Source organism: Gossypium hirsutum, chromosome D10, assembly GCF_007990345.1.
Source record: "Gossypium hirsutum isolate 1008001.06 chromosome D10, Gossypium_hirsutum_v2.1, whole genome shotgun sequence".
NCBI lineage: Eukaryota > Viridiplantae > Streptophyta > Magnoliopsida > Malvales > Malvaceae > Gossypium > Gossypium hirsutum.
Window position 1 is genome coordinate 6,608,260 of NC_053446.1, and position 22,018 is coordinate 6,630,277.

Here is a 22,018-nt window from a genome sequence, read left to right on the forward strand (position 1 = left end):
CATTGATTTACCATAAATTTGACACTCTGTTTGGTTCGTATAGCATTACGCGCAGAATCGGTGGGCCCACTTATTCCAGCGTTTGGTTTGCCCACTTAATCCATTAGGTGCGTATTCCTCATTCCTTCCCGATTTCTATTCCCTGCCCAAAGTTCAGAATAGCTTCCGTTTAGCATTTTTGAAATTTCTATGCCCTGTTTTGCCCTCATCTTCCAAGCCGAAATCCACCTCCAGAACTCTCCCTTCCAACATCAAACAGAAGCTGCCAGGTGAGTGACCTCCACGCCTCCCCTTTCACGTTCATTTGGCGTTTCGCCCGATTTGCTCCCTCCCTGTTTTACCTCTCGGCTTCCCCTTTCCGTCTTCTGTTCCTCCCTGTTTAGCCCAATGATCATCAACTCAAAAACATACAAGAAGAAAGCCCTATCGATTCGTTTTATCGACAAATCGGGTTAGTTGATTCGTACAGAGCTCAATTTCTGAATGTTATGAAAAAGTAGCAAAGCATTTCTCTTTCACTCGATTTCGTCTGAACCTGAACCAGAACCAGAAGTGCCAACTCTTCAAACGTCAACTATTCACCGATCGATCCCAAACTTTCTGGTAACTGCTAAGCCATATCGCTTTTTTCTTTCACTTCATTCGTTGGGTCCTTGAAGCTTCATCAGTAGTTCTTTTCTTTCCTTAAAATATCGTCAATGATGAACTGGCAGTAAGGTCAGCCTATTGAATTCGAAAATATTACTTAAACCAAAAGTCACCTTATAGAACACTGAACTTAGTTCAACTATGGTCTAAACCAATTAAATCTAATCCTTCAGTTTTTGCGTGTTAAAGCAACTCAACTTTCGGACTTGGGGCATTTGTTTTGTTTTTTATTTTATTTTCCTTGTGTGATTTTGTTTGTTTGTTTTTTCATGTATAAGAGTGGAGAATGGTGAATGTTCCCTCTTTGGTGTCTCTGAGCATTGACGCACTTAAAAGAGAACTCATTCACGGTACATTTCCCTTATGTCTTTCCTTTTTAATGCTTGTAGTGCATACTGTTTGCATTATACTAAAAATGCCTAGTTGCTGAGAGATGCATTTCCCCCTTTTAACTGATATTTTCAGTTCATAGTGGTCAAATTTAATCATTGGTTGGGTTGGTTGCAGGGGATGATCTTTTGCCGCATGTCTATGAACTTCCTCTGGAGTTGTTTAATTCATTAGTAGAATGTCTACCTCCTCTGGCCTTGCAGAAGCTGCAAAGTGAAATGTTAGTTAAATTTTCTGCTCCTTATAAGTTTTATGCATGTTTTCAAGTTGTTTTTCAAATTTATAACTGTTATAGCTGAATAATTCTGGATATCGATTGCTCCTACTGAAGCTTGAAATGGTCATGGGTGAGCAAAATGTGATAATTGTTTACTTAGGAAGGGGAAATTTTCAAATAGGCAGAGAAATGTTTTACTAGATTTTCTAATGCACAAATCTTCTAACAGATGAGCATGACTATGAAAGATTTTTCTTAAGGTAGCAATAATCTTTTTCCCTCTTGACATAGCTTTTTTAACTTTTGCTGAGTTGCTGCTATATGCGGGCTACTTGAATATTCTTGAAAGATATTAACTTTCATTGAGCAGGCCATTTAAGAACTATGATGACTATGGTCCTTCTAGTGATGACTTAAAAATGGGGAGAAAATGTGGAAGGTGTGTTATATTCGATGTCTCTAGATCCCCCTTTTGTTTTGCGTAGAAAGTAAGACTAGAATGTGAGGTGATTGTTTAGTGCTAGTTTCTTACAGATATGGGAATTTCGATACAGCGTGGAAGGCATTGTTTAAGTTTCGTTGGCCTGATCTTGCGGAGTGTGTCAAACCAGTTGATTGGCAGCAGATTTACTGGGAAACTCATGTGCAGAAGTATGTTGTTCCAATTAACATGCTAATTCTTATTATTTAGGCCTCTTCTTGGATTCTGTTATGATCTATCCTTTTTTATTAAATGGAAAGACAGTTGCCTAGATGAAGCAGCAGAGATAGCTTTGCTTCCATCATTTAGTGGATGCCTTGGTGAGATACAGATTTTAGGTACTTTGATACTTAGCTTCTATGTATTATGTGCTTTTTAAAGTTTTGGGTGAACTTATATGGATTTGTATATATTTTTCTGCCTCTTGCTATACGTACATGCTGGTATATATATATATAACCTTGTTCCTTTTGATGGTAGATTTTAACCTGTTGGCTTTGCTTGCTAGTCACCCAATGAAGGAGGATGAGTGATGAACAATTAAATCATATAAATATCAAGAAAATTTTGTTTATAATGGTGGATTGCATGGATATGCCCCTCCCACAGTTTAAAACATCAATGACAAGTATTAGTTTATGCATCTCTCTCTTTCTCCATTGGAAATGTCATTCGTTTTATTTTTTTATCTTTTGCAGGTGCAAAAGCTAATGGGTTCAACACCATTGGATCTTGCCAAGTTTAATATGGTACAGAGTGGAGAAATGAGCCGTAATGCTCCCTGTCCATGTGGTTCCAAGAAGAGATACAAAAGGTAATTTGGCACACTATTTCCCAGCGATCTGTGTTGCTGTGAGTAGCTCATAACCTGGACGCAGTGCTTAAGAGATTTTATGTCTTCAACCACGGAATGTTTTTCCAGTGCCAGTGTTGTTCCCTTCAAGTAGCACAATTTGTTTATCTTCTTTCATAATAAGTTTCGCTTTGTGAGCTAGTTTCGTTTTGATACTTATATGTTGTTGGGGTCTACTTTAGCATCTAACTTTACAAGTAGGTATATTTTGATTATGAATTTATATTCCGTCCAAATTTAATGATGTGAGACAATCTTAAAGTTTTATCTCAATAAAATTTTATACATTTCAAGTTTAAAGATTAAAATATATCTAATTGTCAAGTTCAATTATTAAAGAGTTATGTCAATAAAATTTTATATATTTCAAGTTCAAAGATTAAAATATATCTAATTGTCAAGTTCAATTATTAAAGTGGACAAAAAATACACAAGTACTAAAATAAACTTAATTGTCAAGTTCAGGTTAAGAAGTACACTAAATCTTTGGGGTAAATTTTAAAATTATTCCTGAAATTTAATTTTATGTTTGTTAATATTTGAGTATTATATTTATGCAAAATATAATTTTCAAGTTATTTATTACTTCTATTTTTTTGTAGAATAATTAAATTATTTGATTCACTAATGATGTTTTAGCACATTGTATTGCGGTTTAAAAATAATAAATGAGATTAAATATTTTTTATATTATTATATATTATGATTTTAGTAAATTAATATAAGAATAATTATATTAAGAATTTTATTAAATTATATATTTTTTATTAAATTATATTTAATAATAATTATTTTAAATTATTATTAAATTATTTATTATTTATATTAATAATCTTATTAAAATTTAATAACAATAACAATAAATCATCTACCTAAAAAAATTCTACTAAGGGTATTCTAGTCATTTTAGTTTTTTTCCTTCTGCTATTACGCCTCTATTCCATTCAACCAAACACAAGAATACTATTACGCCTCTATTCCATTACATTCAACTAAACAATTGAATTGCTATTACACCTCTATTCCATTACGTCTCTATTCCATTACGCTTCTATTCCATTACAGCGAACCAAACGTATTTATATGTTTTTATTACCCATATAATTAGTAAAACAATAAACGTTAACAAAAAAGATATTTATGGGTCTCAAATCTCTACTTTTGTAACCCTTTGAATTTAATCCTCACTAACAGAGACAGGGTTAGCTTTTAACTATAACTCATTTGCATAGTTTACATAATCTCTAATCAATACCTGAAAACTTTGGATGCCAACCCTAATAAAGGATCCAAAGCACTTGGAGCAAACTTCCTTGCGAAAAGATAGCAAACAGTTGATGGCTGGCCATTATATAGACAGACTTGACCTTCAAAAATTTTCTTAAAGAAACCTTCTGTTATGTCAGCTTTCCCGAATGTGGCCGGATGAGCTCCACCCCTTGACCAGTCAGTCCAAGTAAGAGTCCGGTTCGCCAATAGATGAGGCGACTGGATGGTCAGCATTGTTGGGAAATAGTGCTCGTCGACATAACAAGCCGGACGGCAGAACTTTTTGAACTTGGGATAATAAGTGGTGTCCACAATTATATCGATTGCAAGCTTTCTGTTAACTTCAAACCATTGAGACCCTTTACGCCATTGGCTCAGCGTGACCTCTGGTTGCATGTGTGGGTTGTAGCGCCCTCTCCCGTAAGGTCCAGGTTCATCGAATGAACCCATAAAACTGTGCCTTGATCTCGATATGTAACGATAGATTATGCTGAAGTTGTGCAGAGGAATGCAGGACTCAGATAAGAGAATAAACCATTCATTGGAGATGTCGAGCAATGCATTGGCAAGGAGCCTTCTCTCTGCCTCGCACATACTCATCCTTCCCCATTCCACCATCTGCAAAGATTTGTACAGAACAACGTATAATGTTGTCTCTAAGAACTTCCTTCATTAAAATATGTTTTCATTTTTCATATGCTAGTGTTTGAAAATGCAACGCAATGCTGATCAAGGTTTTGTACAAACAAGTTTTTCAAAATAAAAAGTACAAAAAGATTTACAACTCAAAGCACAAAAAAGGGTAAACATGCAAGAATGTAGGCAACAAGTGATGGACTGATAGTACAAAGCTTAAAATACAATCATTTTAAAAGGAAGGTACAACCAGTTGTGTTAATCAGTATGTTACTTGAACTTGAGTATAAGTGTGAGATACGAGTATGTATTTAGCACGGATATGCGTAAAAATTTTTGAAGTTTCATGCATTGACATCCTAGGTGGATTGCAATGGCCAAGACTTCCTCCAAGAGGCAAAGATTGCTCTCACCAATCACCCAGAAATCGAGGCACAAGTTTTTTAGACCTTACAAGATGTATTCATCCAAAATATTGCTAGTGCATATTTATAACTAACCCTGATTCTCAAACACATATCTAATTACTATGATTGGAAAGGAAAAAAAAAAAAAAAGAAACAGAAAAAGTAGAGTAGGGCTATGTTACTCATACTTGGGTGGAACTGTCAGATATAGATAGTATTCACTACCGATATGTTCAAAAATTTCAAGATTTCTATGCTTTGGAGGGTCTTTGGAAGATCGTATCCCCAAATCCATATCCACTTAGATGTCGAACATGGAAACTTTAGAAAAAATGAAGAATCAAAATAATATAGGAGTAGGGAGATGATTAATAAGCATCAGGCACAATGAGGAAGAAATGGTAGATAGATGTTGCAGCGAAAAGCTTCAGTTATGCACCAATGCAAAGATTCTCATACAAGAAACGACCCAAAGCTATATCTAGGTGTTGGATATTGGTATGTGTTTGACATGGATATGTTTAATTTTTCTAAGTCTTTTTCATGTAAGTTGGAGTCCTCGGAGGATATATCCTCATGCCATGTCCAAAAATGTCTCATACATGAGTGTTAAACACAGGTACGTCAAAGAAAATGAAGAGTTTGAGCAACATTCAACTTAATGCTACGGGCTTATTTTCTTTTTCATAGTATCAATCATGTCATAACATGTAACACATATTTGACCATGGATACAAGAGTATTACCCTCTAAATATATAAAAGGGAAAAACTTGAGTATATCCATGTCGAACACATCCATTCATATTTGAATTAACCCCTAAATTTTGGTACTACAGTCTAAAATTGACATTTCACTTCAGCAGTTAATATTACTACCACCATCTAATCACTAAAAAGGGGTATTCTGGATTCTACCATCTCTTATTGCAAATAAATTTACATGACTCAATAATAAATTAGAAATCTGCAATAGAAATTAATTCATAAATAACACAACTCTTTGGTAAACTAACATAGAAAAACGTAGATAAAGGAGAACAACAAATTAATAGAAAAGTGGACCAAGTAACCATCACAAAAATTCAACAAAAAGGAGCTCAAGAAATTTCTGTTAAAACGTCTCCATACAACAAATGTGAAAAAATATGAAAGATTAGTTGATACCTGGCTTGGGATTTGTCTCCCATAGAAGGGAGATGATGGCGGATACCCAGCAGTGTAAGATGGAAGGGCATGGACATATATCGAGTAAAGTTCTTCATGCCCTTTGAAGAATCGATCCCAAAGAGGAGCCAGTGGCAATGGACCCTTGGTCAAGAACATGAAGGCAATCTTGGGGACTCTCTTAAAGGGATAATCCTTGATTTGAGGAACAAATGAAGCTCTCCACAGTAATTCTGTATCATTCATATTATGCATCAAGTTTGAAGGAGGCCTAATAAAATTGTCTATGGTAGTACCATCATCTTGAAACAAAGGCTGAACAGCGGATGTTGCTTTAGTTGCTAGCTGCTGGACCATAGAAAATCGCACTGAATACATACTGATGATCGATAATCCGACGCCCACACCCAGAAACAACAAACAAAACACAAGGAGTCTGGAAGGCAAAGCCCTGAAGAGGTTCGTTTTGTTTGCAGAAATGAGTTCTTTACCTTCCTCCATAGCCACTACCCTTGGCTGCATCATAACTTAATCCCTCAATTAGAACCAAACCAAGAAGGACCCTTGTAGGATCCAAAATTCTCCCACGCAGGTGATAAAACCAAGACTTTGAAACACTGTCTTAATACAGAAAGATTAGTGGTATAAACAAGCAGTGACCCAGAATAGATGAGCTTTTGACAAACTAGAAGGGAAATAAGTATAGGAACAGCGACAAAAAGATTTGGAAGAATCAAGGAGCTTTATTCCCGTGATATCGGAGAAATTAATAAAACACAACATATGAAAACAATGCTGAAGAGATTTAAAGACAGAAAAGAAGGGAACAAAGTTGTGTTGTTACGAAACGTTGGGGATGTTTGTGTGTGTTTTTACCAAGGTTGAATTTAATAGGAAACGAGATGGATCGATTTCTTGAATGCCGCTAGCTTTGGGTTACTGTCTTTTTTTGGTAATAGGACACAGATTTAGGGGACTTTTCTTTAATGGCTTTTGTGTGTACATGGAATGTTCTTTATTTTTTTTATTTTCTCTTTGTTGGTGTTAACTTTATTTTTTACCTAAGTTGAAACTGTTTTAAGTAAAAAAAAAATGGAGAAACCTAGAATATGGTAACAGGTATATTTATCCGTTGCTTTGCGTTTAGAACTGTGCAACCATGGCTACTGGTGATGGTAGAACTGTCGTCAGTTTTCAACAATGGGGGATCAACTTTTCAGATGGAATACAATTCTTGATTAACCGCTGGAATTTCCTTCAGTTTTAAGAACGTTAAAAAGAATCTAAAAGAAAAAAACAAAAAGTGATTATAAAGTAAGCAAAGGGATTACTACTCATTGGACCAACACCACAATGTTGCAAATAAGAGATGAGGAGATGTCAAATTGTGAATTATTGAAAATGATTGATGGACAAGTAATTTTCTACTTTTTAAAGATGGGGAATGATTCGGATACGAGAAATTTCCCCCACATGGCTCACGACAATAGAGCATGCTGCTTGAAAGTCAAACGCCTATAGAGCCCAAACTAGGAGAGGCCCAGTATGCCCAAATCACTACCACCACTTTTGAGATTCATTCCAAATAAGATGATTTAGGGCTAAAAGTTTATGATTCAAGTAATACAAGCTCACAATCAACATGAGTCAAACATAAGAATACGCAAATTCAACTCAGCTTGAGTTCAAGCTTAGGGGTAAAAATGGCCATCTATACTTATTGTTTAATTTTCTCCATCAAACAGGAGACTGATATAGCCACATCTTTTCCATATTCCTTATTAGAGGTAAATAAATCATCTAATGATAGTGCAGGAAAGAAAATAGGAAAAAGAATGTAAAGGATCAGAAATGGAGGGCCTTAGTAAATATTTCAAAACAACAGATACCGATGTTATAGTTTTCTTAAAGCAAAGAAAGACTCCAAACTAAATCATAACAATGTAATGCTAATGAAGCTAGAAAATTATCAATATAATGTAAGACTCCTACATGTCCGGCCTCACTTCTCTGACGAGTTGGGTCCGCGCTTCTTCCCAAAGCCAACAACTGCAAACACCAAACCAATAAAACAGTCCATTACATGCTCAATGTGCAAAATTTCAGGATGAAACACAAGAATAAACCTTCTTCAACAAATCAATTCTCAAAAGAATTTAAGAAGATAAATAAATAAATAAAAGACCATAAGCAAATAAAACTGATAACTCCTAGTAAAAAGTAACATGGTCAAGGCACCAAATTCACCTAACTTAATCTAACCCAAGGAGAAGGAACTAAATAGGGTGAGCAGACAAGAACTGACAGTAACAGTTGGTCCAAGAAAACAGCAAATTCGTCATTAAAATGATTCACTGTAATTAGAGCTACAATGTAAAGTACTCATTGAACCGGACTTTCTGAATATGCCGAACAAAACGATTATCAACTACATATATGTTGCAGATAAAGTAAGATACTGATAAATCCGTGGTCACGTTATATTTGGCTTAAATTCAATTGTGAAACAAAATCCAAAACCAATTAACAACATAATTTCATCACTAAAATGACCGCAGACTATAACTGTAAACATAATTCACTTTCTTTCACATAACCAATTTTTTTAAAAAAGGAATGGGATAACTGATTACTACTTTTTCATTTTACTTGAGCAATACTCGTAATATATATAAAGAACAAAAGATAAACAAGGAAAAGAGATGAGCTAACCGGCAGTGACGAAACGGCGATTGTATTGCATCCGCTTATAGGCACGACCTCTGGGCTTCTTCTTCTTGTCTTGCTTGGCTACCTTTGGAGTTTGCCCTCTCACTTTCCCGGCACGTGCCAACGATCCGTGAACCTTACCTGTACGCCAATCACACTCATAGATAAAAAATCAAATTAAATTAAATATAAGAATTGGCAATAAAATTATATCGGAAGCTGAGGGTTTACCCATTTGTGATTGTCGTCGCTTCTCTTACTGGACTCTGATTACAGGTGGTAAGAGAGGATGGCGACTTCTAGAGGAATTTAGGGTTAGGGTTTCTTTATCTGGTATTTATAAGAGAACAAATCTGAACCGTTTTAGAAATTGGTTTGGGCCATTAAATAGAAGCCCGCAGCTCAAAACAAAAATTGGGTTGGCCTTTTTATAGTCCAAAATCGTTTAATATATCATTTCATTTTTCAAACTTTTCATATTTTCTTTCTGCTACTAATTTAATTGAAATGATGGGAATTTTTTATTATAAAATAATGTCATATTAATTCCAATTTTTAAATCAATTTATCCTAAAAATAGTCAATAATTAGTTTGAGTTTGTTGAAATTTATATAAAACAATTTCTTTTTCATAGGATTTTTTATTCAAATAATATTAAAAAATAATTAATTACGAAAAAATATATTAAAAACATATTAATTATGAAAATATATATTTATTATAGTGTTCTGACGGTGCCGCTTGACAAATTCGCAACACCAGACTCAAATGTGATGACGTAAAATATTTAATGACTTGATATGGAATTTTACGGTTTTAAGGTGCCGTCACACTTAGAAAGAGCAAATTGCTTAATAAACCCTATTTGTTTATTATTTTCTTTTATTCCCCTTTTAACATAAAAAATAAAGAGACCTCTTATCAATTAGTTCAAAAAGTTTTTTCTACCAACAAGTATTTTTGTAAAAAAGTTTATTTCAACTAGAAATAAATTTTACTTATTTTTCAAAAAATATTTTTTGTTTAAATAATGTCTGACATAACAATTAATAGTATTCATAGTAGTTTTCTTTCACTCACATTATATTTGAAAACTATAAATTTAAATAATAATTATAATTTATAAAATAATAAGATTTTTTAAAGCTTTTATAATTATAATTTTATATCTTGTCCATAAATCAAATTGATAATAAAATTATAATTAACTTTTAAAAAATAAATAAAATTTATTTCCAGTTGAAATCGACTTTTTTTATAAAAATATTTTTTGGTAGAAATTTTTTTTGGACTAATTGATAAGATGTCTCTCTATTTTTTATGTTGAAAAGGGAGTAAAAGAAAATAATAAATAATGAAGATTTATGAGGTAATTTACCCATTTGAAAGCTTGGTGCGGCGGCACTGTCAGGCGGCACTTTCAGAACACTATAAAAAATATTTATTTTCGTAATTAATCTATTTTTTTATATTTTTTAATTAATTATTTTTGTATTATTTAGATAAAAAAACCCAAAATCAGAATAAGAAAAAGTATTTGGTATAATGTTTATTATACCAAAACTTGCAATGATTAAGAAAAAAAAGGACATAACATGTCTTTACATTCAACTATTAAAATCAATTATGTTTTAAATATATAAAAAAGCTACATCTTATATTTTAGTAATCTTGTTGTTTTTTAGTGTGATATCTTTTTTACTAGATTTGTTAATGGTAAATTATGCTGAAAAATAAGATGGTTTGTGTAAAAATATAAGTTTAAAAAATAATTTTTTATAAGAAATAAGGCTTATTTCTAAACGGGTCAAGTATAGGATAAGTTTTTTTATCCGGATTCGACTCGAATTTGCATAAAAGAAACTAAATATAATTATTGTACTTATTTAATGTTATTTATTTCATTTGATGATTTGATATATAAAAAAAATAATATAAAGCTTGTAGTACAGGATTGAAATCAAGTTTTAAAACTTAAACAAAATTTTAGATTCAACCGAGTTTCAACTTAAAAAAACCTACCTAATTTTTTTAATTAGCTCGGTCCGGGTGTAGTACATACTATGTGAGACCTTATCTCTATATTTATCTCCATCTTCGTAAACCCAAAACCCCTAAAATGGCCACCATCCCAAGCCATGCCTTAAGACACCTCACCTTAACTCGGCCATGGCTCCGCAAAATTAGCTGCACAACCTCTCTCGCGTTTTCCAGTCAAGACCCACTCCTAACCTACCCTGACAACAGCAACAACAACGATACTGACCACACCAAAAAGACCACCAACAGCAAGTCACAAGCTTTCTTTCCAAAGAAAAACCAAGTCTTGGAGCTCGAATGTGAAAGCTTGGCATTTAAAGGCAAAGGTGTTTGCAAGGTGGCAGATTCTGGGTTTGTTTTGTTGTGCGACAATGCACTTCCTGGAGAACGTTTCATTGGCCGTGTTAGTCGTAAGAAAGGAAGTTACGCTGAGGTAAATGATATGCATTCTCACCATAGCCTCCATCTTGTCCTTTTAATTCGTTTGTTTAATTTGAAGATCCGCTGAGGTAAATTGAATATTAATTTGAGTTCATTATCTATGATTAGCTATTCATGAGATTCAACTATAAGCAAATCAAGTTATCATCTTTGTTTTAGCTACAAATTTCAAATTTTGAGTTAATGTCTTGAAGAGAGTAATCTCCACAAAATAATTGTTTGTGTAATCTGAAGCATTTCACATTTGTTCATGAGCTCTGTTTGTGTATTTTCCTCTAAACTGGTTTATGACATTGTGAAAGGCGTTAGAGTAATGTGGTCGGGTTAAATTTTGCTGAAATGAGTTATATGGGTTTAGATAATTGTTTATGGAGAGTTGGTGCTTCATCAATTATATGATGTTTTATTTTGTTAATATACAGGTTACAAAGTTGAAGACATTATCTCCTCACAGGGACTTAGTAGATGCCCCCTGTGCGTATGCATCATATTGTGGAGGTTGTAAAACACAAAACCTGTCTTATGAGGCTCAGCTCCGAGCTAAGGAGCAACAAGTACGTGAATTGGTCATCCATGTTGGGAAGTTTTCTGATAAAAATCCGGATTTCGAATGTATTATGAAGCCCATAGTTCCCTGTGATGTACAATTTCATTATCGGAATAAGGTTAGTGTGATATATTTAGAGCTTAGTAAGGCTTAGTTCTATTCTATGCTAAAATGGGGATATTTATATCTCTAGCTAGCTTCTTAAAAGCATATTGTCAAGTAGTTGGTGTGGTCTGCATTTTTTGTGAATTTAATCATCTGATTTGTATTGGGACTTCTGTCACTTGGGATCCGTTTTGAAGTATCTTATAGTTTTTGGATTTGTACGAACCCATGCACTTTTTTTTTTTGTTTAGTTTCGTTTTCCCTAACTCCAGTGAGGTAGTTTTGATGTGTTGGGTTGCATATAGAGAAAATTGCACTTGTTTAATGAATGAGGTAGACAACAATGGGAACACTTGCATTACTATGTAGTCATGACATTGTAATCTACACCTTATGCCTAGAGCCAAGGAAAGTTTGTGAGAAAGAAAAAAGTTCTTGCATCTTGTATACATACTGTTTTTCCAAATATTTTTGGGGTTCTTTTATTTTATTTCAGCTTCTGTTAAAGGAAAATAGAGATCAGTTACATTCATTTGTATTGACCATATAACTTAGTGCTAATAATTTACAGTTTCTTTTGGCCAAATAAATTTCTGCGTATGATACATTCTCAGCTGCTACTTTCCTGCTTCTGCAGATGGAGTTCTCATTTGGAACTCAGAAATGGTTACCCAAGGAATTATTACATGAGAAACTAGATGGTATTGACAATTATGCACTAGGATTGCATGCTCCTGGCTATTTTGATAAGATACTAAATGTGGACAAATGTTTATTACAAAGTGAGCCTGCAAACAAGGTGTGTGTTCTGTTTTCCTCTTATTACTTACACTGTTTGTTCTTTAAGGCACATAATGCACATAAGCTATCTTCTTAGTTTTGTTATATGATATACTTAATTTTAGATATGTAGATCCTTGCAACTGTCCAAGACAATTGGAAAGATCCAGAACTAGGTCTTTCTCCATACAATGTTCACTCCCATACTGGATTTCTTAAACATCTAGTTCTGAGAACTGGAAGGTACTTTTATTTTATTGTTTAATCTGCTACCGCTTATGTTTTCATATTTAAGCATAATGTGTTTCTTTATGACTACACGTATTAGACACTAGTATTGCAAAAACTAAGTACATTTTCTTGTTAGTTGCATTGTATTTAACCATTTTTGACTAATAGGCTAAGATATTCTGTTAGACTAACTGGAAATTAGAAACTGAAAAGTAAAAGATCAGTGGAACAAGAGTGGTAGAAGTGGTGAGATCCTGGTGGGAGTTTTCTTATTAAATCCAAATAAAATACTGATGGATCAATTCAGTAAATTAGCATATTCAATTATTCATAGATTAGTTTCAAGTATTCATTAGTTGACTAAACTTATTATGCTTGTCTTCTGGATATCTCTTTCCCCTCTCGTTTGGTTCAGACTTAAGAGGTGAACTTGTATGTGTTCTTAGAAGGAGTTCTTCAAGATTTTACCATAAAAGGAGAGATTTGTGGGTTTGTGGACTAAGAAAGGAATTGGTGACTGGAGGAACTATCACTATTTATATGGTTCTAGTATGTGCAAATTTGGTACTTAGTAGGCAACTTCTGGTCTTTTGGCTTATTCATGCAATCATGTTATCAAATGACGTCATTTATAGTAAGAAAATAATCAAATGGTTTCAATATATGTTTTCTCTAAGTTCATGGATCTTTAATTATCATTTTTTCTCTGTGTTACCTTCATATTCCAAAATTACGATTTGTGTTTCAGGGACATGAAGACTGATCTCCCTGAACTTATGGTTAATTTTGTCACCTCATCTTACAAGCCAGAGATGCTGAAACCCCTGGTTGAGAAAATTTCAGCTATTCCTGAAGTGGTAGGTGTTAATTATGCTAATTTTGTAAATGTGGATTTGCTTTATTTTGTTTATATGGTGAGATTTACCTTTGACCTACTCAGGCCACCCAATTTTTATCCGTGGCTTGATTCTTGTATTGGATGAAAATTGAGTGACCCCAAATCTGATTAAACTCCACAAGACCAGTTATCCGATAGAGCGAGCTTTATATCTCCCCAGCTTCTTTAGTTTCATTCTTAGATCCCAGGGTGGATTGGTTTGACTGACTGGAAATCAATAATTGATGCAAAATGAGGCTTCATAAATCTCTTTGCATCAAATGATATGATCAAAGAAAAAAATTTACGATGTCAAAGCCAGCATTCTCAATCACGGTTTTTCTCCCCTTCAGTTGGACAAAAACTCAAAATGTCTACTTACTGATTAGGTACTTGAAGTAAAAGTTTTTTGCTTTATTCCCAATCAAATTTGCAATCCTCATTGTCTTTTGCTTATGGTTTTGCTTGAGAATCTTAAAGATGGACTGTTTACATGCTAGCATTTGCTTATAATCCTAAGTTGCTCCCTAATTTTTTTCCTTCTATTGTGAGAAATGTACAGAACAGATTAAAATGTTTCTCTTGATTGTTCTTGGATTCTGAGTAGACTCTTTTTTTTTCCCCTCAGGCGACTTTTATTTGTACATCTTTATGCTCTTCCATCTTTCCTATTGAATTTTTTTTTTTTGAAACTCATCTTTAAATTGGTCATGATATCCTTTGAATGTAATTCTTCATTAGAGAAAGTGTGTTGCTTAGCACGATCTTATTAAAATTTTTATTGACAAAATTTTGTGGTTTTCTGTTTGTTGCCTGATGCTTTTTAGGTTAGTATTATGAATAATGTAAATACTTCGGTTGGTAACACATCTGTTGGCGAGGAGGAGTATACATTGTATGGGAAATCTACAATCACCGAAAGTCTCAGAGGTTTAACATTTCAAATTTCTGCAAACTCCTTTTTCCAGACAAATACTCATCAGGTATGTATTCTGACTGATATTACATGCCTTCATATGTTGTGCTTCTTTAAATGTATTTATTACTTGGATTTTTTGTTGTTTTCTTTCATGATTACTGTTCATGAGTTATAACTTTAATTTGAAACGATTTTACATTGTTAGGCTGAGGTTCTGTATAAACTAATTGAAGATTGTGCTGGCCTGAGAGGAGATGCCTCCGAAATTGTCCTCGACTTATTTTGTGGGACAGGAACCATTGGCCTAACACTTGCAAAAAAGTATTCCCTTCTCAACTTGTATTAATTGGTCTCATATGCTCATGTAGGGAGATGTCATACAAATATCATACTTTGCCATAATAATTTTATATTTTTCAGGGCTAAACATGTTTATGGATATGAAGTTGTTGCTCAAGCTGTTGCAGATGCTCATAGAAATGCCAAGCTGAATGGAATAAGTAATACTACATTCCTTCAAGGAGATCTTAATAAAATTGATGAAAATTTTGGCAAGCATTTTCCAAAGCCAGATATCGTTATTTCAGGTTATCCTCCTATTAGAAACCTTGTATATGTAGCTTTACTTGCTATTTTATATAGTGTTTGAAGTATTATTATAGGGGAGTGTGTGTATGCGTGTGATGCCTGATAGCTTTGCAAGGTGAGTGAAAATTGGGGTTGGAACTGGTGAAATTATTGGTCATATTGTTTAGAAAAAGGTAATACAAAATCTTGAACATAATTTTATCTGAGGAAATTTATCTGCATCTATCCTATGTTGATGTTGAAGTTTTCAACTTGATTTGCAGATCCAAATAGACCCGGTATGCACATGAAGTTAATAAAATTTCTGCTAAAGCTTAAGGCTCCAAAAATTGTTTATGTATCATGCAATCCCGCGACTTGTGCTCGCGACATTGATTACCTTTGCCATGGTGTGGTATGTATGGTATATCTTTCATCTCCATTGTCGAAAATCTAATAATCTATCATATGAACCATTTGGAAAACCTCAATTTGATGCAGATGGAGCAAAATATCAAAGGATGTTACAAGTTAAAAAGCATACAGCCAGTAGACATGTTCCCTCATACTCCCCATATTGAATGTGTTTGCCTATTGGAGCTTTGTTGAATGATAGCCTTCACCTATGGGATATATGTGATTCTCTATTTTATTTCATGATAAAAATTCTAAGTACTGTAACTTATAATAATTCAATTTTGTTTTATATTTTTGGCCCATAGTTTTTTAATTGTTGCATTACTTGGTTGGAATAATGAATATCAAATTTGCTCTTCTTTTCTGTAAAAAATGTACATGTTAATGAATAAACATGGTGAAATTTAATTCCATAACTGAGTCCCAAATTCAAGAATTTGCACCCTTCAAATAGGCTTCTTATACGATGTATTTTGTTTCTCAATCAAGGTGTAATTAATGGAGACTTTAAAGAATTTTTTGAGTTATTTCTTCTATTATAATGATATAAGTGTTGGGATCGATTCTATTAAGTAACAAGTAAAAAAAATAGCGAAATAAATTGAGAAATTGAATATACAATTTTAATGTGGAAAAATTCCTCTAAAAAGAATAAAAAATTACGGAAAAAGATAATTTTATTATAACTGCAAAAGAACGAAGGGTACAAAAGATGGAGATAAAAACTAAACCTCGAAAACTCGAAAATAAAGAATCCTCAAAACTTAGCTATTTACAGGCTAAATTCATAGAGTCAAATAATAATAAAATAATATAAACTAATCAGAGTTTGATTGAAATAAATAAACAGAGTTTAACTGAAAAATTATTTCTTAAATTTGACTGAAATAAAAGTCATACTCAACAATAAGTACTAGTATTGATTGAACTTTAATTCAATTAATATTATTGTTATTGCAACGATCAAGAAAACAGAGTTTGAGCGTGCGTTTTTTCCTCCTATATAAAGGTGAAAAGGGATTGAGTAAAAAAAATAAGTTGCCTTGTATGTTTATAAGATTTATCTCATAAATAAGTGGTGATGTAATATTTAAAACCTATAAGGGTGTAAATATATTTACCACAATAATATACTTGAGGGCAGAGTCCTCATAATACTAAAATATTTTTATATGATATTTCTTTGTAATAAATGTATGAAGATATTAATATAAAATATATTCTTCCAACTATACGAAATACATGCATGTAGTCGTATTCAATCGTATTTGGATAGCCAATAAAAATAGAACAGTGTAGCTATCTGTTCCCACAGGTAAGAAAATAGCATTTCCCTTTATTACACCAAGAGTCACTATTCAGCCCGCAGCAGCTCGTAAAGGCAAACATATAGCTGTCCATACGACACCAATGCAACAGCTAGCTACAACCACAAGGCCTCAACACAAAGTCAGTTGTCCCAACTTGAACTCCAAATATGCCAATGCACATGCAAATTGGTTATTTTGAAACTTATGGAATGTGGTCAGTTTGAATGACGAACAAAAAACCAAAAACCCCAGCCTCAGATATGGGCTACTTTCTCAACAGATTGTCTAAATTTAGCATCTACTTCCAAACCACAACCCCCCTCCCATTTGATCCAATCAAAACCCAACTTTTCCCCCCCACTTTTACAAGAAAAGGCTGAAGTATTTAAAAACTTATAAAAACCCCACATCACCATCATCATCACCATCATCATGAAGGCATTATTAGTTGGATGATCCTAGGGATTGTATAAAGTATAAAACAGAAGTGGGAGTTGAATAATCACAAATAGACCTGCCAAAAAAGAAGCATAAACATGTGCTGAGCAATTAGATTCCGGGGTGGTTTTCAAGAGCACGCTTTGGATTGAATCAAGGAGACCGAACCACTGGCTGCGGACAGATTTTTTTAGAGAATGTTTTTGTTTGCTTTGGTTAGCTAAACAAAGTACTATACATTAAAGAAAAAACCAACATATATAAAAGTATCTCCATGAAAAAGAAAAAGCTTTTACAAGTACTGAGAATACATTAAACAAATTATATTAAACTACACTAGTAAAGTGATGATCAGAATCACTTTTCTGGCCTTTGATCTTAATCATAAGTGCTATAATTGCTAAGCCTTTTTCTTATGAAAAAAAGGTTGTCAAGAACTAAGCTCCCTTTCTGCTCTTGGGTGGTGCATATAATGATGGTGATAATCATGAAATCTTTCATTAGGAAGATATATATATTTTCTAACACTAGATAACAGAGGATAAAATGTAATGATGAAAATGATGATGACCCTGGATTTTTTCTAATATAGTTGTTCTGAGACTGGGACATGTTAATCATTATGAAGATGAAAGGATGGTGCAATATTTTTTTTCAACTCTAGGAATGGTGAATATGATCATTAGGGTTTAGGAGTGGAAAGCTATGTGTTTGCATGGGGAGAGAGTGGTTGAAAGCAAAGTTTGAAGGAGGAGGAGCATTCATTGTGTCAAGCTTGTTGCCTAGGTTTTCTAGTGCCTTGACTTGGGACCTAAGGAACTTTAGATAACTTGCAGCCTCATCAAGCATTGATGCAGTATCCATCTTGCTCCCACCAGGAACCAGCTTCTGCAGAACCCTAATTCTCTCACTTATCCTCTCCCTCCTTTGCCTTGCTGCAACAGTTTGTGGATCGGTTGATATCCTCACGTTCTTCCGCTTTGGTTTCTCCACCACTTCCAAGCCTAAGTTCACAGGCCTGAACGCTGCAGCTCGATAAATCATCTCTTTCATTTGTGCAATGGCCTCTGGATCAGGTTCTTCAATGGAAGAAGAAACTGATGAACTTGCAGGCTGTTGAAAGTTGATATTCGATGAGCTCGAATGCTTTTCCGATCTGATTTTCTTTGCTTTCGGTGGGTTGTCAGGGATGAGCTTAAAACCACCTTCTGTTGCAGAAAGGTCAGTATGAAGAAGATTGAAGTAACCACAATTTGGACCAAATGTTAGCCCAGTCTGGTCATTTTTTCTCTTTGAAGAATTACTAGACTTTGTTTGGGATAGATTTCCATTATTGATGCATCGATCTGAAGAACTCTGGGACACTATTTCATCGTGCTCATTTCTTCCCGTATTTGAGCCAGTGTTTTCAGACCCTGATGAAACTGCACTGCTAGCAGCAAAATTCCATAAATTCTTACAATCAGAGAAAATCATGGAAATCCCATCATCTTCAACTGATGTATCAGTGTTGCTATTAGTAGCAGAGATCAAGCAATCAAGGGACTCGAGAGTTCCTGTTGTTGTAGCATCACCACCATTGATGCCTTGTGAGTGAACCGGCATGCCAATATCAGAAACCGAACCATTTAACGTGCTAAAACCATAAGCTCTACTCATCAAAGGAGAAGAGCAAAGCCCTTGTTGTAAAGCATCCTCCAAGTTGCCAGATTTTTGCAGTTCTTGAATTTGATAGAATATATCTTCTGGCAGATCATCCATCTTGCCACCATACATGAAAGAATTTGAAGAGTTGGGAATTAAGAAATAACTATCTTCCATATCATTTCGCTGATTGTTCCACACAGGCAACGATTTTGCTTCAATTTCTGAGCCATTCCATCCCAAGCCATCCATGGATGAAACTTTTTTCTGAGACAAAGCAAAAAAACATGACATAACTGAAAGGTTCTAAAGCAGTTTATGATCACTTTATTATATAGAGTTTCATCAACAGATAAAAGATAGTACATACCAAATCCAGGAAGCCGCCACTCTGGTTATTATCTTTGCCAAAAGAAACCAACGAGTGAACATAAGACAAAGTTGGATCAAACCTCAGCTTAATATCACTTTCTGAACAACCTGGTAGTGCCCACTAACCGTCCTCTTTAAAACTGTGATCATCAACCCCCAAAAAGAAAACCATTGCTAACGTCAGTCTTGGCAAGTGAAGTTTGTCCTGTATAAAAACAAAAAACAAAATTTGAAGAAATCGCCCCCAAGAAATCATCCAAAAAAAGATAAACATGAAAACTATACAGGAACCAGGAAAACATAAAGTTTTAATGTGAAAGGAAGATATTTCATCTACCTTGAGCTGCTGTAAAGAAAAGTACTTACATAGTATGTGTTGAACGCATGCATGCTTATATAGATAGGAAGAATATATAGAACAAATACTTTCTATGAGGAAAAAAGGTGGCTCAATAAAATATAATTTCATGTTTGAAAAGATAAGGCTTTTTGGTCGGTTTTGGGTGGGTGTGTAAGAGCATATTTCTGCAGATGGGTGCATCAGATATCAGAGAAGGTAGCATTTTTGAATCAAATACAACTATATAGTACATGATTTGGTGCATTTAATATGTGAAATGTCAATGCACGCGCGCCAGGGAATTGATAGAGCGATTCACATTGGAAGTCTAGGTGTATGCAGCAGTGTTATCGCTTAGGTTAGCAAGAGGTTAGGGCTGGGTTAAATTATTAATTAAGTTGCCAGTTTCTATATTTCTTTATCACAATGCTGCGTAGTTTCTCATTTGTACTTTGCGAGAGAAAGAATCAAGGTCAGATGGTGGAATTACCAGAATATTTAACTCAAATTCTACACTAATAAGCTCCTTCCCGATACAATGCTTTGATTAACTCAGACCTGAAATACAAAGGCAAACCTGAAAGTGCACGAGAGCTAGTCATAGCTGTGTCTTGGACAAGTATTTTATGGATTTAGACCCGCCAAATTATTATTTAATAATAAATATTTTTTAATATTTATTCTTTTAATAATAATTTGGGTTATTAGATTGATCCCGACTGAATTTGTTTTTATTTATTTTGGTGATGGGTCAAGTCTGGAGATGAACTCAAATGCTTGAGTTTTTGCAAAATAAAGTAAGCTACTAGAGCATTATAGCTTGTATTTTGATACATTTTTTAATGTTTAAGTGAAAAGAAAATCATTGTAACGGAGAAAGTAAGAGATATTTATTGTTGAGAACAACGAATATGAGAGGAAAAAGATGATCCCCATAAGGGGTTTAATACCTATCCTTTATGCTTAATCGTTAGGGTTATTTCTCTTATTGGCAGGTCACTATCGTGGTCTCATTTGTACCAAGTTGACAACAGGAGTTTTATTGATATGGTATAAAAGTTGTCCCCATTAGGAAGTTTTACTCCGACTCTCCCTCATATTGTCATATGTATTTTGAGATTCATCTTCTAGATCTCTATAGCTTTACTTTGCAGATCCAGCTCTACAACTTTTGCAACTTTACTTTTACAATGTGCTATTTTGGTTTCTTTCGACTCTACGAATCTCGCTCTGTAGCCTTTATAACTCTACCTTGCACATCCATTATTTTGATGTCTTTTCACATTACTATTTGGTACTGGTATCTATTATGCAAGCATTCTTCATTCTTTCTCAATACATCAAGCATTCTTCTTCATTCTTCATGCCTTCTCCATATTGTTTTTAGTTACTTCTTTGTTGCGGTAGTTCCTCTCTTATGTTGTTTTTGGGTTCTACTTACATTATGCTGTTTTGTGTTTTTACCTTTAGGGAGCTACAACTCTTTACTACATTGTTTCGGATGCAATATCTCCTATTTGCATTATGTTTTACTCCGTGGAGCTTCGACTCTCTTCCATATTGTTTTGGGTGCAATCTCATGTTGTTATATTCTCCCACATTCATACTATGTTTAGGTGCACATGTTGAGTGCACATATGTGATATTGGTTTTACAACTTCCTATGTAATGACCCGATAGTCACGGGTGTCAGAAAATGCATTTCCGAGACTCCGTTACCATAAATCGGACTCGTAAATATTTATTAAAAATGTTTACGAAGCTAGTTGTGTAGTTAATTAGGTTTTTGTTAGGTGAGTTTGCATGAATTAAGAGAAATTAGGTATAAGGACTAAATTGCATAAAGGGTGAAAGTTGAATTATAGATTAAAGAAAAATTAAAGGGACTAAATAAGCAATTATGCCATTACTTATAAATGAGGCGGCATAGATATTTATAAAACTTAAAGTTAAAATATATATATATTATAATATTATATCTTAATTATTAAGTATATATAAAAGAAACAAAAAGAAATAGAAAGAAACAGAATAGAAACGAAACAAGGAGAAAAAAAAAAGAAAAGAAAAAGGGAAAGAAAGAAAGGAGAAATTTGGGTTTCAAAGTTCAAAGCTTAATTGGTAAGTCAATTTAGTCCTTATTCTTATAATTTTTATGTTTTTAGAATTCTAGTATTAAATACTACTTAATTTATGTTGAAATTTTGGAAAAT

At 33.7% G+C, this 22,018-nt stretch overlaps 5 protein-coding genes across 9 annotated transcripts; 2 read left to right on the top strand and 3 right to left on the bottom strand.

Annotated features, from left to right (window-relative positions):
* The first annotated feature begins 56 nt into the window (after positions 1 to 56).
* Positions 57 to 2,889, top strand: LOC107916338 (uncharacterized). Of its 5 annotated transcripts, XM_041102973.1 has the most exons (8): positions 130 to 269; positions 384 to 603; positions 927 to 998; positions 1,156 to 1,258; positions 1,626 to 1,694; positions 1,790 to 1,906; positions 2,001 to 2,074; positions 2,435 to 2,889. In XM_041102973.1, exons 3-8 carry the CDS (start codon positions 935 to 937, stop codon positions 2,479 to 2,481), a joined length of 474 nt encoding a protein of 157 aa, XP_040958907.1. In that variant the 5' UTR covers positions 130 to 269; positions 384 to 603; positions 927 to 934; the 3' UTR covers positions 2,482 to 2,889. The 5 variants fall into 5 exon arrangements, with proteins under 5 accessions (XP_016701080.1, XP_040958908.1, XP_016701082.1 ...); XM_016845591.2 differs by lacking the exon at positions 384 to 603 and having other exon boundaries at positions 57 to 269; XM_016845593.2 differs by having other exon boundaries at positions 111 to 603; positions 2,001 to 2,056.
* Positions 2,890 to 3,648: 759 nt separating this feature from the next.
* On the bottom strand, positions 3,649 to 7,778 carry LOC107916335 (glycosyltransferase BC10). The gene is made up of 2 exons (XM_016845587.2): positions 6,068 to 7,778; positions 3,649 to 4,476 (listed from the first exon to the last, which is right to left on the bottom strand). Exons 1-2 carry the CDS (start codon positions 6,590 to 6,592, stop codon positions 3,838 to 3,840), a joined length of 1,164 nt encoding a protein of 387 aa, XP_016701076.1. The 5' UTR covers positions 6,593 to 7,778; the 3' UTR covers positions 3,649 to 3,837.
* A 127-nt stretch (positions 7,779 to 7,905) lies between these two features.
* On the bottom strand, positions 7,906 to 9,158 carry LOC107916336 (40S ribosomal protein S30). Its single transcript, XM_016845588.2, has 3 exons — positions 9,008 to 9,158; positions 8,780 to 8,917; positions 7,906 to 8,116 (listed from the first exon to the last, which is right to left on the bottom strand). The coding sequence occupies exons 1-3, from the start codon at positions 9,009 to 9,011 to the stop codon at positions 8,070 to 8,072; spliced, it is 189 nt and encodes a 62-aa protein (XP_016701077.1). The 5' UTR covers positions 9,012 to 9,158; the 3' UTR covers positions 7,906 to 8,069.
* A 1,622-nt stretch (positions 9,159 to 10,780) lies between these two features.
* On the top strand, positions 10,781 to 15,990 carry LOC107915671 (uncharacterized RNA methyltransferase CT0009). The gene is made up of 10 exons (XM_016844802.2): positions 10,781 to 11,250; positions 11,681 to 11,923; positions 12,548 to 12,709; positions 12,824 to 12,933; positions 13,670 to 13,778; positions 14,626 to 14,781; positions 14,923 to 15,038; positions 15,138 to 15,304; positions 15,569 to 15,699; positions 15,786 to 15,990. The coding sequence occupies exons 1-10, from the start codon at positions 10,897 to 10,899 to the stop codon at positions 15,891 to 15,893; spliced, it is 1,656 nt and encodes a 551-aa protein (XP_016700291.2). The 5' UTR covers positions 10,781 to 10,896; the 3' UTR covers positions 15,894 to 15,990.
* Positions 15,991 to 17,688: 1,698 nt separating this feature from the next.
* Positions 17,689 to 19,666, bottom strand: LOC107915977 (transcription factor bHLH87). Its single transcript, XM_016845149.2, has 2 exons — positions 19,464 to 19,666; positions 17,689 to 19,360 (listed from the first exon to the last, which is right to left on the bottom strand). The coding sequence occupies exon 2, from the start codon at positions 19,343 to 19,345 to the stop codon at positions 18,110 to 18,112; it is 1,236 nt and encodes a 411-aa protein (XP_016700638.1). The 5' UTR covers positions 19,346 to 19,360; positions 19,464 to 19,666; the 3' UTR covers positions 17,689 to 18,109.
* Positions 19,667 to 22,018: the final 2,352 nt, after the last annotated feature.

What these genes read in the sequence shown, in the direction of transcription:
- LOC107916335 (XM_016845587.2), bottom strand. Translation starts at nt 6,592, where the DNA reads ATGATGCAGCCAAGGGTAGTGGCTATGGAGGAAGGTAAAGAACTCATT. An exon ending in GGAGACAAATCCCAAGCCAG is followed by an intron (nt 4,477 to 6,067) that starts GTATCAACTAAT and finishes AAATCTTTGCAG; the next exon opens with ATGGTGGAATGGGGAAGGAT.
- LOC107915977 (XM_016845149.2), bottom strand. Translation starts at nt 19,345, where the DNA reads ATGGATGGCTTGGGATGGAATGGCTCAGAAATTGAAGCAAAATCGTTG.
- LOC107916338 (XM_016845591.2), top strand. Translation starts at nt 935, where the DNA reads ATGGTGAATGTTCCCTCTTTGGTGTCTCTGAGCATTGACGCACTTAAA. An exon ending in ATGGGGAGAAAATGTGGAAG is followed by an intron (nt 1,695 to 1,789) that starts GTGTGTTATATT and finishes AGTTTCTTACAG; the next exon opens with ATATGGGAATTTCGATACAG. An exon ending in TGGGAAACTCATGTGCAGAA is followed by an intron (nt 1,907 to 2,000) that starts GTATGTTGTTCC and finishes ATGGAAAGACAG; the next exon opens with TTGCCTAGATGAAGCAGCAG.
- LOC107915671 (XM_016844802.2), top strand. Translation starts at nt 10,897, where the DNA reads ATGGCCACCATCCCAAGCCATGCCTTAAGACACCTCACCTTAACTCGG. An exon ending in CTAGTTCTGAGAACTGGAAG is followed by an intron (nt 12,934 to 13,669) that starts GTACTTTTATTT and finishes TTTGTGTTTCAG; the next exon opens with GGACATGAAGACTGATCTCC. An exon ending in TTTCAGCTATTCCTGAAGTG is followed by an intron (nt 13,779 to 14,625) that starts GTAGGTGTTAAT and finishes GATGCTTTTTAG; the next exon opens with GTTAGTATTATGAATAATGT.
- LOC107916336 (XM_016845588.2), bottom strand. An exon ending in TCGCCGTTTCGTCACTGCCG is followed by an intron (nt 8,117 to 8,779) that starts GTTAGCTCATCT and finishes TGGTGTTTGCAG; the next exon opens with TTGTTGGCTTTGGGAAGAAG.